Source organism: Helicoverpa armigera, chromosome 25, assembly GCF_030705265.1.
Source record: "Helicoverpa armigera isolate CAAS_96S chromosome 25, ASM3070526v1, whole genome shotgun sequence".
NCBI classification, from domain to species: domain Eukaryota; kingdom Metazoa; phylum Arthropoda; class Insecta; order Lepidoptera; family Noctuidae; genus Helicoverpa; species Helicoverpa armigera.
In genome coordinates, this window is record NC_087144.1 from 2,743,380 (window position 1) to 2,762,229 (window position 18,850).

The 18,850-nt window shown below is 36.8% G+C and overlaps 1 protein-coding gene across 2 annotated transcripts; it reads left to right on the forward strand.

Moving 5' to 3' along the window:
- Positions 1 to 5,866: 5,866 nt before the first annotated feature.
- Cep89 (Centrosomal protein 89kDa) lies at positions 5,867 to 15,713 on the forward strand. Of its 2 annotated transcripts, none has more exons than XM_064041625.1 (13): positions 5,867 to 6,335; positions 6,591 to 6,831; positions 7,371 to 7,546; positions 8,002 to 8,239; positions 8,707 to 8,848; positions 9,541 to 9,686; positions 9,856 to 9,960; positions 10,297 to 10,590; positions 11,166 to 11,325; positions 11,628 to 11,795; positions 12,266 to 12,422; positions 13,215 to 13,402; positions 13,999 to 15,713. In XM_064041625.1, the coding sequence occupies exons 1-13, from the start codon at positions 6,315 to 6,317 to the stop codon at positions 14,162 to 14,164; spliced, it is 2,202 nt and encodes a 733-aa protein (XP_063897695.1). In that variant the 5' UTR covers positions 5,867 to 6,314; the 3' UTR covers positions 14,165 to 15,713. The 2 variants fall into 2 exon arrangements, with proteins under 2 accessions (XP_063897695.1, XP_063897696.1); XM_064041626.1 differs by having other exon boundaries at positions 8,710 to 8,848.
- The last annotated feature ends 3,137 nt before the right edge of the window (positions 15,714 to 18,850 follow it).

An 18,850-nucleotide genomic window follows, 5' to 3' on the forward strand; every position in this document is an offset into this window, starting at 1 on the left:
AACACACAAGTTAGTTAAGGATATCTAAATACAAATCTTCTTTCTCATCTTAATTTATAAAATCTAAACAAGTAGTATTCATTCGGTTATTCTGTTTTTCCTTATAGCTGTCAGCTCATACTAGGTACAAATGTAGCTAATGCTTATTTTACCTACTCTATGACCTTACTGAGCAAGGGCTTTTACTTCACCACCATGCGGACAGCTCTGAGGACACGGTGGAGCACACAGTCCAGGTGTGCACTGCCTGGGAAGGGTACCGCCGTGTTGTCGTCGAGGCAATAGGCAGCGGCGACCTTTCGCGTCCTTCCCTGGTTCAAGCCATGGTCCGGAGCTACAGGGAATGGGAAGCCGTCGCCTCCTTCTGCGAAGCAGTCATGCTCGAGAAGGAGACGGCAGAGCGAGTGCGAGTAGCACCTCTCATCTCAGCCGCTGTAGTGGACCAGGAAGACACCATGGGCGCCGGGTGTCGCGAGATGAATCTCTGCCACCGTAGGCGTGGGTCTGTGGGCGGTGAGTTCGGGTGGCTCAACGTTCCACCGTCTGCATAGACAACAGACCCGAGTCAGCGGCGCGCGTTGTTAGACGGGCTCCTCAGGGAGATGTCAGCATACCCAGTGGGGCCCAGCAGGGCCAAGGCCTGCCGGGGCTGCAGGATTGTTCGAAAAAGTTACCGCAACCCTGGTCCATAAAACGCCTACTAAAAAACATGGGCTTTAGACAGAAAGAGTCTGTCATTTAATGATTTACCATAAAAAAGGGCTTTCACTTCAATGAAAAATATAGTTTTTACGGTAATTCTTAGCGTTTAACCCGTTTTGTGTCGGGGTCGGCTTTCCGTATCTTCCTTCTTCCACTTCGCTCTATTGAATTCTCCTGAATAGACATCTTCCTCTTCGAGTTCGCAGATTTTCATGTCATTCATTACGACACTCAACCACCACGGTTTGGCCTGCCTTTGTGCCTTTGACCGGGTATATTGAGATTGAGGATCACATTCACACTGCCGATGTCCTCAGGTGTCACTCCTTTTTACATGTCCGTACCATGGCAGCCGTTTCTCTTCCATTTTGTCGGCGACATCGCGTACGGATGGTACTGACATGTTTTTCGTTACGGCCCACGTCACAAAAAACGTTTACCACCTTATACTTTTCATATTCATTTAGTTTTTGCTTTAAGACTACCCAATCTTATTGTTATAATATCACATTTTAAAAAAATTACAAAAATTACCGTTTTACCGGTTTACCGGTAAAAATAATTTTATTACCGAATTTTTACCGGTAATTTTTGTTTTACCGAAATTGCATGCCCTAGTTGAAAGCTATGCTTGTTTTGTGCAAAAATCGACTCTATGTCAATACGCATAACCTCACATATTTTCGTGCGGGTGCCTCAACGATTGAACGTTCAGTTGGCAACAGTGCACACGCAGGTACGGACGTGTTTCGTTTGGTAGCATTGCCGAGTCAAATCCCTGAGTCGACGCATTGCGTTGATAAGTATTTAAATAGAATTAAACACATTTATGGTAGTTTGTTTTATTTGTTCTTGAAGAAAAATAGTCAAAGCGTGTTTAAATAGTATATTTTTAAATATAATTGTTAGTTTTTACTAAATAATCGCGGGGCCGAGATTAGGGATCTCTTTTATTGATAAATCTCAATATCGTCCTAATGGCCGATATTGGGGAAAAGGTTGAAAACGTTAAAATACACTTTAAGCGATTTTATACATTAGCAATAATATTAATAAGATTAAAACTGAAAGAAAAGCTCAGTTTGACTACTAGATCCTAACTTCGGCCGCCTAAAAACGATTTTTATTAGCTACGGCCGATATAAAGGGAATTGATGCGTAATAACGGCCTCCTTACTTCTTCCTTTCCTACTACCCTCAAACTATACAATAAACAGGGACGTGGTACATAATAAAAACTACTTAGATAAATTTTTGCCAACAGGTAGGAATGCCAATATCATGCCGGCCCAATCAAAACTCGCGAAAGATCAAAAAAAAGACAAACGTTTGCAATACGACCGTAGTAAATTTAAAGGAAGAACATTTATGAAATTACAAAGGGCAGTGAAAAGGAAACAATAACTATTTTGCTAGTTATATCAGCGGCAGGAGAATATTTGCCCCCCATGGTTGTTATTCCTTACATCCGTAGGCCACCAAAAGAAATTGTCAATAGCGCTCCATCCTCCTGGTTCATAGGCTTATTGGATAGTGGGTGGATGAGAAGTGGAATATTTTGTTGTTGTTTGTTGTAATAATTTGTTCTTGAAGTTTCTTTATTTGTCTTAAGGTCTCTGCACAAGAAGATTAAGAATTTTGAATCATTGTGATCTTTAGTTTATTATTTATTTTAATTTCTATGACTGAGATGAAAGAAAAGACTAAGTAATTGTGATAAATAATAGTTAAGAAGTGACTAATAGTTAAGAAAAACGTTATCAGTATTTTTTACTTTCGTAGTTTCATTTTATTGACTTAACTTCACTTTATAAAAGGTATGCCGATATAAGGGTCACAGGCGGCGGATGATAGGGTGTTAGATGCCGATATTAAGGTAAATCGGCATGCTCGTAAAAAAACATCTATATTATCAAAAACAACAGAGAATTTGTAATTTTGCGAATGTAATAATAAAGTATCAGTATCCCTCTACCCAAAAAATGCATTGCAAGAAAGCAAAAGCTATTTACATTAAAATTACAAGCAGTCGAAGTTCAAAAAAAGTTGACATGGCCGATAATTGGTGCCACCACCCTAGCTAGTTGTCACAAGCTAAGTAAAAAAAAAGCCAGTCAGTGTCACAATGACTGCTCAATGGTGCGTCAGTACGAAGCGTCACTCGAAGAGTTTCTTTTGATCTAGCCCAGAAACAATGAAAAACACCACATGTTACTTTGTTAGCTTAAGTTTTAGAATAAACTCTTTGTTTTAAATTGTAATACGATTGTCTTTTGTTTACGTAGGTACCTACCTACTTTTGTATCATATTTTTTCAGATGGAGTTAGTAGGTACCTATAAGGAGGAAGATAACAGTCTAACTAGAGGAACATACGTTTAAAATCTAGGTAGGTACCTAGGTTCTAAGTAGGTACAAAAGTACCTGTATGAAAGGCATAATAAAGACGTAAGTAACACTACGTAAGTACATGCGTCCGTAGATAATTTTGAAGTACCTACCTAGGTATTAAGCTAATCAGGTACCTAAGTGGTTCTAATAATCAGGTTTTTATCAACTGTACCTACAGTACAATAAGTACTAGATAAGTACATTTTTAAGTACTTGACGTAATTGAGTATCTATTACATACCTACGTAGGTACGTATAGGATAAGAATGAATAAACCTACTAGACTACAGGACTTCCCAGGCGTGTTTTAAGTGGGGACTGCACGAACAGTCTTTCAAAGAGGTTGAATTCAATTGTGACAAAATATCATGCTGTGTGAACTAGGCATTATAAGACCGACACGATCCCGCGCTAGACTATACCTACCTATCGGTTAGTGTCCCCTTTCTATTTCCTGGTGTGACACAGATGCGTCAAACATACCTATGTAAATAAATGATAAAGTGCCAAAAGATAGCCACTATCGAAAGTACCTATTTATAATACCCACGTTGACAAAGGAAAAAAAAAAACATGGGAATCTTTGCATGTCGGTGGCAGAATAAAAATAATACCATAATGTTATGAAGTAGGTACCGCCATGGGAAAGTCGCATGAAAGGGGATTCTCCGATGTACGTAGCTATACATTTAACGCTAGGCAAAAACCGGTGCGATAACGTTGTTTGTACAATGAAAAATAAAATACTAACACTAAAAACATACTACATTCAGACGAAAGTGAAAACCTAGGTATGCGAGGCCGTTCAGAGTCGTGATCACGCGAAAAAAAAACTAAGTTAAAGCTAGGCGATCTGAAACATTGACGCGAAAGTAAACAGATAATGTAATAAGAGGTAACTCCACATTTTATCGAGTTCACACTGCAAACATTAATCTTAGCTGTCGTTATTATCGCACTCCACGATAACGTGACCCGATTATGCGTAAAATAATGATTAAAAAAGCATTAATTAGCACCAGAATGTACGTCTCGTATGTTATCCCGAGAAGGGGGAGGTGACCAACCTGCTATCCTTAGAACTGCACGGTCGGCCGGGTCCAACTGCAGAATGGACAAAGGTTTGTCCTTCGCCCATTCCTTCAAGCTGAAATCGTTCTCAAATTCCATTTTTCTGTCATCCAAAACACAAAGTCTCGCGCGAACTCTCGCACATACTTGAATCGATCACAATTCACAACACTATCGTCGAATTATGCACATAACGAACATGATATACACTTTAATACGAGCAAATAACAAGTAAACAAAACGTTACGTTCATTGTAAAATGAAAATCGATAAACGCTAGCAAGGATACGGCAGCAAGTGCGTATCCGTCGGCCGAAAGATACACTGGTATTATTCACTGTTATGCAACACTTAAACAATAATAACTAAGCAGTTACTAAAACAAATGCAAAATCGATTATAAAGGAACTCCGGTTCTGAGGACGGAGTAACAACAAACTGTTTAGAGGTTATCAAAGCCGCCAAAGCATCATACACCGAACCGGCGGGCAGACATGATGCGACTGCCTAGTTCTTTCAACCGCCGCTTCAAGGCGTTGTTATCGCTCAGCTGTTTTCACGCATGCTCACACTGTATATAACGCGACCAAATTAAACAGACCTTTTTCTCTCCGCTACTTTTACGTCATATGCGACTTTTGCATTTAATAGTATTCACATTGTTTACGATGTTATCACTGCCATCTATTCATGTCATTTGAAACTGCGGTTTGGAATAGTGTCCAATAGATGGCTGAAAACATTATCTTTTCTGCTTTTCAGTGTTTCTCCAATATACTGGTGTTGCCAACAAATTAATTTTATTAACAGTGGGTATAATTTAAACTAAAGCCGCGCAACCATAATTTATAAATAATAGAATTCGGAAAAATAGAATAAGAAACTGACATTGTAAACATAGTACTTCGTAAGTCAGTTTCAAAACACGACTGCGGCTTTCACACTTCTACTCTTGTGGGTACTCGTTTTCAAAGCAATTTGCTTGCTACTCAAGGTGGTGTTGAGAGGAATGCTGAATTAATTGGTGCTGATAATTGCTTTCTGTCTACTAGTTTTCAGAAGCACATTGTCATGCTTTATAAGAAGTGCTTACTCTAGAAAGATACTTGACTGTTATAATAATATTTATATTATCTCTTGAATACAATTAAACAAGGAACAGTTACCTACTGTAACTGAATATGATTAAAATTTTTCTTGTCTCGTCCAAATAAATAATGAACTCAAACTTAGATATTTGTAAAAAGGAATAATTGGACTTCAGATTTATGTACTGTATGTTAACTTAACTGTGTTCATTGTCTTCACCTGTAGTCTGTCACTGTACTTATAAAATAAATAAGTAAATTACGGTTAAGTGAAAAACAATCATAACAATGGGTTTGTAAATTGTAATATGGCTAAAAATAGAATAGAATAGAATAGAATAGAACCCGCATTGAGCAAGCGTGGTGATTAATGCTCAATCCTTCTCCGTGTGAGAGGAGGCCTGTGCCCAGCAGTGGGACGATAAATAGGCTGTAACTAACTAGAATAGAATATTTTTATTTTTAATATTTTGATTTAATATGAGTTTGTTGTTCATAAAGTAAACATTGCAAAGCGACGCTTTAAAAAAAGGATATACAAGGGAAGAAAATAAAACAGCTTAGAAATAACCGTGCGATAGTACACTTTTTAATTTTAGGCTGGTAGCACTGCTATCTCCATGACGACAAACTGTCAAACTGGCGCGGTGTTTACGTTTTTGAATTAAAAGTAAATCTTCTTAATTCTATTCAGATTTAAAGAATTTAAACTATAAAAAAATAATTAGCATTGACAAGTAATATATTGAATGCGCAACTAAGATTTAACAGACCCTTGTCGCAATAATGCCTCGCGAAAGATCGAAGGAAGTTTGCGAAAAAGTTGTGCAAAGTTTTATCAATAAATGGAAGAAAATTGCTCAATTTTGTCCAGAATTTTATTGAATTGCTCCAGTGACCTACTTCTGAACCATCCCTTTGTTTCATAACCATTCTGTGTAAATCTAATTATTGTACAGAGGTTTTAACCTAGGCTGAAGCATCTTTCCTTCGTCTTTTTATATTTTTGTAAAAAAGAAGTGAAAATGGCTAAGATGCAAGACTGTCTCGTGAAAAGTTGACGATGGATGAGGACATAGCAAAGGTACAGAAACTAAACTTCTTCATTAACTTTCATTTATTACCATAATCAGAAAGCCAAAAGAGCTAATTCCCTTTTAAGTTCTAAATATGACTATTTGAATGTAATTAGGTATAATAAAATAAATAAATCGTTTATAAACTTCATTCGTACATAACCTGCTTAATTCTAAAAAAGTATAATTTGTAGTAAGTAGTACTTTTAATTTCAAGCTCCAGCTTAGTCATAAATCTTTAACAAATTCAATATTTTTTACAGCCAACAAACTATGGAAGGGTATCCAAGAAGTACGCTGGTACCTTATCACCTAAAAAGCTAACATTCTCCGGAAACTTCACAGAGAAGCACCAAGTGTTTGACATATCAGCACCGTTGCGGAGAGCAAGCATGCGTCAGGATATATTGGACCTTGTTGCTAGGAAGACAGAGTCTAGAATTGAAGAAGCTAAAGGGTTGTCTGATGATAATCCAATGTATGAGGATCCTAGAGATGTCATTGGTATGGTTCTTTTTTATGTTTTGTTTTTGCTTATAATTGTATCTGTATAAATTGATTTGGCATTTTGTTGATTACCCAAGTAGGTATGACTGAATGTAATATACCCTAAGAAAAAGGATAATAACTAGGCATTTTAGAAAAATCTACACCTATTGTATACTTCTTCTAGCTAAATGTCTAAAATCATCAATAAAACATTACATTTAGGTGAACAGTGCTCATGCTTTACTTTATTGAACATCCCTGACAGTCGTTACGGGTAGTCAGAAGCCAGTAAGTCTGACACCAGTCAAACTAAGGGGTATTGGCTTGCCCGGGTAACTGGGTTGAGGAGGTCAGATAGGCAGTCGCTTCTTGTAAAGCACTGGTACTCAGCTAAATCCGGTTAGACTGGAAGCCGACCTCAACATAGTTGGGATAAGGCTTGGAGGATGGAGTGCTCGTGCTTTACTTGTTGTAGCTTTACCACACTCTTCTAATAGTATTAAGACTGCTTCTAATATTCATACTTAAAAACAACATCCTCTATAATATTCCAGGCGAAAAGCCAGCAAAGCCGCCTAGAAAGAGGACCATCCAAGGCATAGCGGTGGCCTCGCCCCGGTCCACTAAGGAAGGCAGGTCACTCCTCAAAGAGCAGAAAAGGAAGCTCACTAAGAAATATGAACAACTCATCTCTTCATTGATGGAGAGGTGTGAAGAGAATGTGGTGCAGGTAATTTTGGGAATCAATGGTTTTTGACCCAAAAACAGATAAAATGTAACTGTGCTAATTATCCTTGAAAAATAATGTGGCAGTCAACACTTAAAAGTCGTAATATTTATTTTACATTTTTCAAATGTGAAATATGATAATGATCACACAAATTATTATAGACTTTGTAACTGACAAAGCTATGTCTTCTTGATGTGGTGTTCTACACTATTTTTTTAATGTGACTTATAAAAAATTTACATGTTCATGTTCTTATTTTGTGATTTTGGAAATGTATAAATTCAGTTATAAGTGTTATAACAAATAGTTTCTATCTATGAACACACTAATGTTAGTGTTAGATAGCCCATGTAAAAACGTAGAAATGCTATGTTTAGGAACTTATAAATAGTGTTTGCAATAAAGAACAATGTCTTGTCTATCATAATACTTAAATATACAAACTTAATTTACAGCTATCAGAAAAAGACTCCCAAATTGCCAAATTAAAGGAAAAACTGAAGTCTGTGCTAGAATACAACAAACTGTTTGCCGAAGAGAATGATCAGTTACGCACTCAATATGACACTCTAGTCAAATATGCAGAAGAGTGTAAGAAGGTCATTAAAGAAGAGAGGGAGAGGAACAGAGTTTTGGATACCAGAGCGAAAGAGTTGCAGGAGAAGGTTAAGAAGTTTGAATTGCCTGATAGAGGTAAATACATTTCTTATAATAATGGAACAATATCTATTTGCATTATTTCATATTCAGCCCTTTTGTTATCCCGCTGCAGGGCACAGGCCTCTACCCTTTCAGAGAAGGAATGAGTTCATCACGTTTACTGGGGGTGGATTGGTGATTTTAGACTTTTAAGTCCAGGTTTCCTCAAGATGTTTTCCTCCAGCATTAGCCAGTCAATGGCGTGAAAGATATACTTAGAAAGTACCTAGAACTTGGAAAAGTTACATTGGTACATGTACATAGATACATGAAAAGCATTACTTGGTTTAAATAGCTTGGCTATTTGATTCTGTAAACTTATGGCACTGTTGACATAAACAACCATTTACAAGAAAAGTCCTCCTTGTACCTAAAATAATGAAAAACGATCAGATCTATAAATTGATCATTATACTTAATTAAAAATATTCACACCTATTCATGAATTTCAACAACTCTAGCAGATCACGAGCCTTCAACAGCGATACCCTTAGTAGAAGTATGTATGAGCTGCAGCAGCCGTCAGATCATATTGAACCAAGCGAGGGAACATAATACCAGGTTACAGAAAGACATGCAGGCGCTTAAAGATGTTTTGTACAGGTAATAAAAGAAATCATAATGCGATAGCACGCGACGGAATCCTCGAGGCGATCGTCATCTCTTAATCTGTCTCGGTCTAGCAAAAGGCAGTTCTAAGCGACAGAAAGAGAAAGGGCGACGGAAAAAGGCGATTCCGTGCTGCCAGATGTGTTCCAACCCTAATTTGTAATTTCATCATCTGCCATCATTTTTCTCATATGTTGTGTTTTACATGGAGTGACTGCCTATCTGACCCCCTCAATCCAATGGCCAAACCTATACTGACCGCGACAAGCGTTGTATAACCTTATGAATAGTATCAGTCTACCCGTTTGGCTGTTACTTAGTTAAGAGCCTCGGGTAATTGGAAGGTATGTTCATTTGTTGATGTCTTGCTGATGAGATAGAAAAAGTAATTCAGCTTAACGTATGAAATAAGTTGTGCCTTTGTACTATTTTTTCTATGTTTCTTCTTGGCTGTGGTCTGTGTATACATAAAGCATTAAATAAATAAAGTGGGGATAGCAGGGTGCTTGCGACCCTGTGGTTCTGAATTATGTCCTAGTACATCTTATCTGAAAAGTTACTATAATTTTAACATAAAAGAAGGATGTCATTAGATCTGGTTTCCAGATTCATAAGATTGGCATTGTCATAAAAAAAATACAATATTTTTTTGTAAGTTAAACTAATATATTACTATAAAATTTCAGATTAAACGTGCAACTGTCTCGCTATCAAGAGCGTTTACGCAGCAACATACAGAAGATGGCTGAGGAGAAGCCTGAGGCTGCATTCAAGCCGGGAGACAGATATGAAGCGTTAGACTCACTGCTTACTGCCAGTTTGGGGTATAAAGGTATGTACAATATTATATGATAGCCGCAATTTTTTTCCCGACTTAAAAAACGGAGTATAGAGCATGTATGAAGGTTGTAGATACCTGTATTAATTTACGTTAGTTTCCTCAAAAATATGTCAGTCCACACGTGATGCACTTTATATTTTCTGTTACATAACTTTTTCAGAAACACTAAATACAGATGAGGGACAGTCTAGGGTTGGTGCTGAAGAAACTCCTTACACCGGCAGAACGGTTGACTTGTCTGGTCTACTCAGCGCACAGGCTTTAGGTATTTTATCTTTAAAATAATATCTAAAAAATGCAATATTCGTATACTTTCCACTGCTAGAAGCCTCTCCAAGAGTTATTTAGCTTGATTTCATTGTATTTTCTTGTTCTGGCTTTTTGTATTATTGTTACCAAGTATATTTATTTAATTTGCAAAATTAGAGTTAAACAAAAATATAGATTATTAGATTAGAAATTAGAAATTAGAGTTAAAATTTGTAATTAGCAGTTTTAACTGAAATTACTCATAATTTTTTTTTGGTTCAATTAGCCATCCAAATTATAGTAAAAATGTTGACCTAAATTGTTAACTAAATACATTTTTTTTAATCCCCAGCACCCCTTTTTGATGCATATCAAGAAAACTTACAAGAAAAGGACACTCTCATACTAGACTACGAAAAACAGTTCGAAGCGATCAACAAAAAGTCTAAAGCCATAGTTTCTGAGAACAAAACATTGACAGACAAACTGAAGAGTTTGGAGACAGAGTTGGTGGGAATGAGACAGGGATATAAGAAGTTGGTAGTAGAGAAAGAGACGGCTGATATTGAGAAAGCTACGCTTGTTGAGAGAGCAGAGAGGGCGGAGTCTAAATTGAAGGAGGTTTATGAGTTGTATGAGGATAAAAGTAAGTGTTTTTTTTATTTGTATTACAACTGAAGTATACGAAAGGTGGCGTCGTCGGTAAAGAACCAGCCTTTCAAGTATGAGTTGTAGTTTTGATTCTAAATCAGGCGAGTAAGTTTGTAAGTATGTACTTTCTATACCTAGAAAGTAAACTTAGACACAAGTACATACAATCTTGGACGCCAATGATTGTGTATCGGAGAGCACATTGAGCTATAGGTCCTGTGTGTCATAAGAACATCTTTGGCAGTCACCACGTATCAGTTTGGCAGTGTAACTGGGTTGAGGAGGCAAGATAGGCAGTTGCTCCATGTAAAACTTTGGTTATCAGCTGCATCCAATTTGACTAGAAGCCGAACCCAACATAGTTGGGAAAAGGCTTGGGAGATGATGAGGAATTATAATTTTAGATTTATATATTTTTTCTCAAATGGTATTAGCAGCATGTCTTCCTTCTTCCGTTAAAAAAAATCACATTCATTCATTTATTCATATTCATTCTTTATTTGTGTATTTTTCCCCTATTTGTGTTTGGCTTATGTTATACCAATAATTATTATGCTTTCTTCGTCCCAGTGTCAGCAATGATGCGTGACTATGAAACAGTTCACCGTGAGTACTTCGCCGTGAAGAATTCTCTAGAGATGGCGGAGAATAAGCTCGCACAGTTAGACGTACTGCGGTCCCGTACCGTGCCCGCTGACATGCATGAACGGAGGCTGGAACATTGTAAGAGGTGAGGACATACAAATTGTCATTTGTCATTTTTTTATAGATTGACCATAGGATTTATCATTAAATTTCCTTCTAAACATTGCCAGTTCTTACATTGATTTAATTTTTTTTTCACAATAAACTATTTAGAATTTAGTTGTGTTAGAAATTAATTGTAAAGTGTTTTTATTTCTATATTCCAATACATCAATGCAAACAATTTGTTAAATAAATAAAAGCTGAGAAGTAATTACAAGATATATAATATAGAAAATAAATTAATAAATAATATAGAAAAAAAAACATATTTTTAAATAATTCCAGATTACTAGAAGAACTAAAACACCAGTACAGCATGGAGTCAGAACGCAAGACGGACCAACTGACCAAGACGCAGGAACAAATGAAGATAGTCGAAGACAAGTGCTCTAAACTGACGCAGGAGAATGAGAACTTGAAGGAGGAATTGGAAAAAGCGTTGAAGAATGTCAGGTATGTGTAGGTTGTTGGCAAAGTTTATGGCGGTTTGGAACATCGCGGGAGTGGCTTCGTAGAAACCATTTAGGGTTTTGTTTCCAGAGTGTAAAATGGGAGGCTGTCTTCATTGTCCGTTTGTCAGTCTGTCAACAGACTGTATCTTATGGAACATGATAGACAGTTGAAATTTTCATAATATATGGTGTATTTCTGTAAGTAAACCATAATAAAGTATTTTAGGGGATTCCCACACAATAAACGTTGCGGATCCCTTCGTGCTCAACTCCTGTAGCTTCCATCCGCAATTTTATCAGTGTCTTGAAGAAACTACTTTCCGCGTCGCATCAAGACAAAACATTGCTTTTAGGTAATTTTGAAGTATCTACAAGCTACATTAATGTTCATACTCAATTTCACAAATTTTCGTCTTCGTAGTATAAATCGGTATTATTTTAAACTTTTACCTCCTTAAACCTACCTTTCAGGTTATACCGCAAAGCAGCAGTAATATTCCGTCAACGCCTAAAGTCAGCATCAGCGCGCGTGACTCGCGCCCGCACTAGTGCAAGGAGAAATAAGAATAATTCTGAGCCACTGCGACAAGCCATGACTGCACTTGATAGAATTAAACATGAGATTAAGGTGAGAAGTATGAAGATTTTTAGTTAGTTAATCTCTTGAAGTCATTGAATGATACTTTAAAACTTTTAGCTTATTTGTTTAAAAAGCTTCTGTCTTTAGTTTTCTGTCAGATCCCGAGAGAATATCTGTCCGCTCTCAGATTAGAAGTTTATACGTTATTCTAAATGTATGACTTATAAATATTATGTTAACAGTATTAGACAAACTCACATTATTTACCAAATAATTCAACTGTCTCCAGAACCTTTTTCCCAACTATGTTGGGGTCGGCTTCCAGTCTAACCGGATGTAGCTGAGTACCAGAGTTTTACAAGGAGCGACTGCCTATCTGACCCCCTCAATCCAGTTGCCCGAGCAACTCAATACCCCTTGGTTAGACTGGTGTCAGATTTACTGGGTACTGATTACCTGTAACGAATGCCAAGGAAACGAAAACACCATTTATTTGATCTTAAAGTCATATACGATGTCCTCCTAACCGATTATGGGCTACAGCGGCTGTTCTCATGTAAGGAGATTAGCCAACTGCGCAGGACATATTATAGTGCAGAAGCATTTGTGTAGACACGCGTGCACTCACTATTCCTTCACTCTCATAGCACCATGGGACGACAATCCGCCACGACCGGAGAGAGATGAGGCGCAGGACCGACATTTACGATTTCGGCCCATCTCGGCAATCGAACCCGAGACTTCGTGCTCAGCAGCTGCACTTGCGACAGCTAGACCAACGAGGCCTACCTTACCATATAATACATAGCTAAAATAAATTATATATTTTCCTACATCCAGGCAGTAAAATCCCGCGCCTACACGTCTCTGGAGGAGCTAGAACGTCGCATAGTAGAACAGGAGCGTCGCGCTGCGCTCGCAGCTGCAGAGCACCGCCGGGAACTGGACCGAGCCGAGCTAGCTCTGCAGCACAAGGAGGCCATTATACGCAGTCTTATTGATAAAGTCGCTGATGTTGAAGAAGTTAGGTATGTGTAGTAATAATAATAGTGTGATTTATAACAAAAATCCCTAGTTTACACCTCTCTAGAGGAGCTAAAACACGGAATAAGATGAGCGGAGATGCCACAAGCCAGGTAGGTCAGGCGTCTTCTTCTAAGTGAAATAGGTTCGGTGGGCATGATCAAAACCACCAGTTAAGAATCACATAACGAGGCGTTAGAACACGTAGTAAGATGAACGATCACGGAATATGATGGAGATGCCATAATGCAAGGTAGGTCAGGCGCCTTCTTCTAGGCCAAATTCGTACGGTGGGCATGACCAATACGATCTGTTACCAATCAGCTAACAAGGTCCGCGTTCTTTGCGACATCTGCCAACGATTTTTGGTATTACAAACAAATGGTTGGATCCATCTCGGAATCTGCTTTATAAATGTAACAGTTTGAATTAAACCGCAAAATACCAAATAATTTTGCTTTTCATGTAAAACAGACTGGGGCAAAATTTGCTGGCATTGTTCTGTTTTGATACTTATAACTCATTTGGAAGAATATTATATAAAAACTAACCAAAAGGTCGTACATATATCATATGTTAACATAAAACTTTTTCTCGACAGACTAAGCCAAACCAACACCCATCGTCTTCAAGGCATAGTATCGGACTCCTCACCCGAGAGGTCCCCTGAACCTTCCACTAAGAAGGAGACCAAACCTTCAGTCAAGCTGGTGCCTGGTCACGGAGGATATTTCCAAGAGAAAGAAGCCAAAAGAAAGGGGAAATGAACTTCTAGAACTTTCTAGATAATACGCTAGCTTCTAACGAGTCAAATTCTTTTATTGAACTGTCAAAAGTGGTTGCTCTCTAAGCAGTATGTATGTCACATATTTTTAACATCAAACTGTCAACTTATATTGTCGAAAAAATAATAAAATCAATAATTATTCAATGAAAACGATGAATGCTAGCGACATTATTTTTAGATGCGTTATGAATACTACACCGGATGCAGGTCGCTTCCAACAGGTATCTGTGGAGATCTAAGGGGGAGGCCTATGTTCAGCAGTGGACGTCCTATGGCTGAGATGATGATGATGGCGATAATTTATTTTTGTTCTAGTCAACTATCCAATTGTAGAACTATACAGGAATGAATTTTATCCAGTGCGCAAACTTTGTCAACTTATAGTTAAATAAGTTTTATAGATACGTATATTTTTATTTTGTAGTGTTTTAGTACAAAAAAGAAAAGTTATTGATATCGAAAGATGTTTATTTTGTAAGCGATAGTACGTTCACAGACGTCATAGTAGGCACGAAACCGGTTTACTGACGGAGCTCCGCTCGGCGCGCGTAAGAATAGTCGGTATCCATATTTTGCTGATTTTACGGGGGACAAAAGAATTAAATTTTTTTTTTACTTATGATGCAGATATGTTCTGTTAACGATTCTGGACCACCAGTTTTTTTTGCGCACTGCTTAAAATTCATTCCTGTATTGAACAATTCTATATCAGTCTTGAACAAATCTTATGAACGATCTAGTCAAAATATAGGTTCCTTCAGTATTAACATATTGCAATGAATTAAAAATTAAAAAAAAATTAAATGTATATGAAAATATTTATGACAATATAATTATATGAGGCACGTTTTAGTGTAGATCAGATATTTGTACACATTTATAAATTCATATTATAACAGCATACAACTTTATATGTATGTATATTAGCTTCTGGCAGCGGCTTCACCCAGGGACTCTGGAAACTACTAAGCACATACGGATAAAAACCCTTTGATAAATGGGCCATGTAACACTGAAAGATTTTTTCAATAAGGTCCAGTAGTTTCTGAGATTAGTGCGCTCAAACAAACCAATATGCAAACTCTTCAGTTATGTAATACAAGTATAGATAAGTATTTATACGCTTTTATCATAAATCGTAAAATTGCTGTACTTATTTCATGATATTCAGTGCGCATAAATAGAATGCGGCGTAGAATTTTTAAAATATGGTAGCTCTTAAACTGCCTATAGTTTTATTATATTGTAAATAGGTTCCTATTCGTAGTTATTATATAATTTTGTGTACCCTGAAAGTATTGGATATTGTAATTTTATAACGATTAGGTATAATGTACCTACTTTCTGTGAAAATCGTTTTGCACGTTTTAATTTACTATCTACTTATGTTTACTAAGTTAGTGAGATTGCAGTTTCGTGTAACATTTACTACGAACAATATTTATGAATAAAAACATTGTCTAAAACTAACTTTGTTATTACAGTAATTCATGACACATTAATAGTTTACGATACTTTACTGTTACTCACGTGTATTACTCAGGATACAGACATTGTAGGAGACATCAATGAAAGCTAGTTTCCGTCAGCGGTTTCACCCGCGTCCCGTGGAAACTACTCCGCTCACCCTTCCTTCCTCCTTCCTGTAAATGGGCTATCTAAAGCCGGATCCAGACATGTATACTCTGCCCTATCCTATAAAGGATTCTAATTATTGAAACACTCGCTACGCTCGTGTTTCAATTTTAGAATCCTTCGCTTGCTCGGTCATCAAAATTGAGCCCGCGGTTAAAAATCAACTTTGCACTCTTGTATAACAAATAACTATTTCTTAGCAATTTACATATGTACTGACGACATTTTCTACATTAATCATTGACCATATTCCATTCTACATCTACGCATACTAGTATTATAAAGCTGAAGAGTATAAACGTGTAAAACTCAGGAACTTCAATCAAAAATGATTTCAGTGCCCGATCCGATCATCGTATCCGTATCGTCGACGCGTATCATGATCGCATATGTAGACGGGTAATGATACGCGTATCATGATACGCAATTTCGATACGCCGTTATAATACAGCCCGTCCCTTGTCGTGTTGGTTTTGTCCGATCATCAAAGTGAATGACTATTGTGAAGATACGGATATGGAGCAAATACAAGGCGTCCACAACTTGATACGGGGCTAGATACAATACGCAGATACGGTACGGTTATAGGATAGGGCAGAGTATACATGTCTGGATCCGGCTTTAGATAGCCCATTTACAGGAAGGAGGAAGGAAGGGTGAGCGGAGTAGTTTCCACGGGACGCGGGTGAAACCGCTGACGGAAACTAGCTTTCATTGATGTCTCCTACAATGTCTGTATCCTGAGTAATACACGTGAGTAACAGTAAAGTATCGTAAACTATTAATGTGTCATGAATTACTGTAATAACAAAGTTAGTTTTAGACAATGTTTTTATTCATAAATATTGTTCGTAGTAAATGTTACACGAAACTGCAATCTCACTAACTTAGTAAACATAAGTAGATAGTAAATTAAAACGTGCAAAACGATTTTCACAGAAAGTAGGTACATTATACCTAATCGTTATAAAATTACAATATCCAATACTTTCAGGGTACACAAAATTATATAATAACTACGAATAGGAACCTATTTACAATATAATAAAACTATAGGCAGTTTAAGAGCTACCATATTTTAAAAATTCTACGCCGCATTCTATTTATGCGCACTGAATATCATGAAATAAGTACAGCAATTTTACGATTTATGATAAAAGCGTATAAATACTTATCTATACTTGTATAAATAGTTATTTGTTATACAAGAGTGCAAAGTTGATTTTTAACCGCGGGCTCAATTTTGATGACCGAGCAAGCGAAGGATTCTAAAATTGAAACACGAGCGTAGCGAGTGTTTCAATAATTAGAATCCTGAGCGATAGCGAGGGAATCAAAAGAGCACAAGGTGAAAAATCTTTGCACTCGAGTGCAACACGTAACTTTTCATCCCAGTATAAATATAAATTACTAAAACAAAATGGCGCGCACATATGAGTGTCAAATTAAAAAGATGTACCTATTAAAGTTCATTTATTTTAAAACTCAGTTTAAAAATGAAACGAGGTTAAAAATCTATGTAAAAACAATAATAAAAATTACTTAATTAATTGAATAATTATTTTAGGCAGTATTTTATTTGTATATGTATTTGTATGAATAGTCTTATCAAGATTGTCACAAATGGAGTATTGCACACGATGTTCTAAATTCAAATCACTTTGCCGCTCTAGAGGATAAAAACGGCTTTTGCGCTCAGATATCAAAGGGTAAAACTACTCTTTCCGAGATGGTGGGATGAAAATAATATTTTTCTTAGCGAGTCCTGTGCAAACGAAGATATGAGATATGTACTTTATTATTAAAATTGATATTATTGTGTTAATTTACTGTAATATAGTGTTGTAAGTAGTGTAGAGAATTATGTTTATAATAATTTAATAATTATTGAGAAATAAACGTGTTCAATACTTTAGACATTTGTTTTGTTTAACTTTTAACTTAAAATCTGAAGGGCTACGGGATTGTTAGTTACCGCGGACGTGGTACATAAAGGGCTTTAGAAGGAACATGGTGGGTTTTAGTCAGTAAGAGTCTGATACTCCCTCACGCTGCACCCGCGGGAGGGGTTATTTGATGATTTCCCACAGTAATAAAATGACCTAAAAAAGTTTAGGTATGTTAATCTGTCGTGGCGAACAAAATATTTACCGATATTTTGAACATCTGTTAAAACACAGACATCACAGGTGCATTACTTTATACCTATCCAAAAAGTCAAATGATTATTATCAATGTCTATAGGTAAGTCATATTAGGATAAAGTAAATTATTGATTAGCTTGTGTTGTAGGTGTTAACACAACTGATAAACTACATATAGGGTATTTACATACAATTTTCATCATACAAATGTTGACCATACCGGGAATCGAATCGGGTGAGAAATATTATAGGCAAGTCTAACTATTTCCGTATTATATAATAAGTGTTTCGGTTTTCCTATTTCCTTTACCATAAAACTGAAAGTCACCAGGAAATGCCTTCAGTTTACCTGAAAATTAGGCAAAACTTCAACAAGGTCCCATAAGTAATTTGGTCAAGGGGAATCCAAAATCTTTGGAAAACACACGACGCGCGATGTGCGCACGCATTCATTTGTTTTTACTCTTATCATCAAGGTTTCAGATATGTGGAGTGCCTACTGCATTAATTGAGCCGAGATGAGAATCCTTGCTTATATAATAATTGCGAAAGTGTTTGTATGTTTGTCTGTCAGACTGTCACGATAAAATAGAACAATACTTAGGTAAATGAGTACAGACATAGATTCATAGAAGCCATACACAAGGTTTGTGACATAAAATGTATAGGTATGGTCTAAAATGATGTTTATCTATTTACAATAAAGTTAAAAAGCTATCCTATTAAAAAATAGCATTAAAAATTCGTGCCCATCGCTGTCGACTGGGAGCTTGTCCAAGAGGCTGGCAGCATTACCTCGTTGCATCGCCATGCTGATCCGTTGTACAAATGAAAATCGTTCCAGTGTGTACCATGGAGGATGAGCAACGGATTGTGGGATTCTTTTA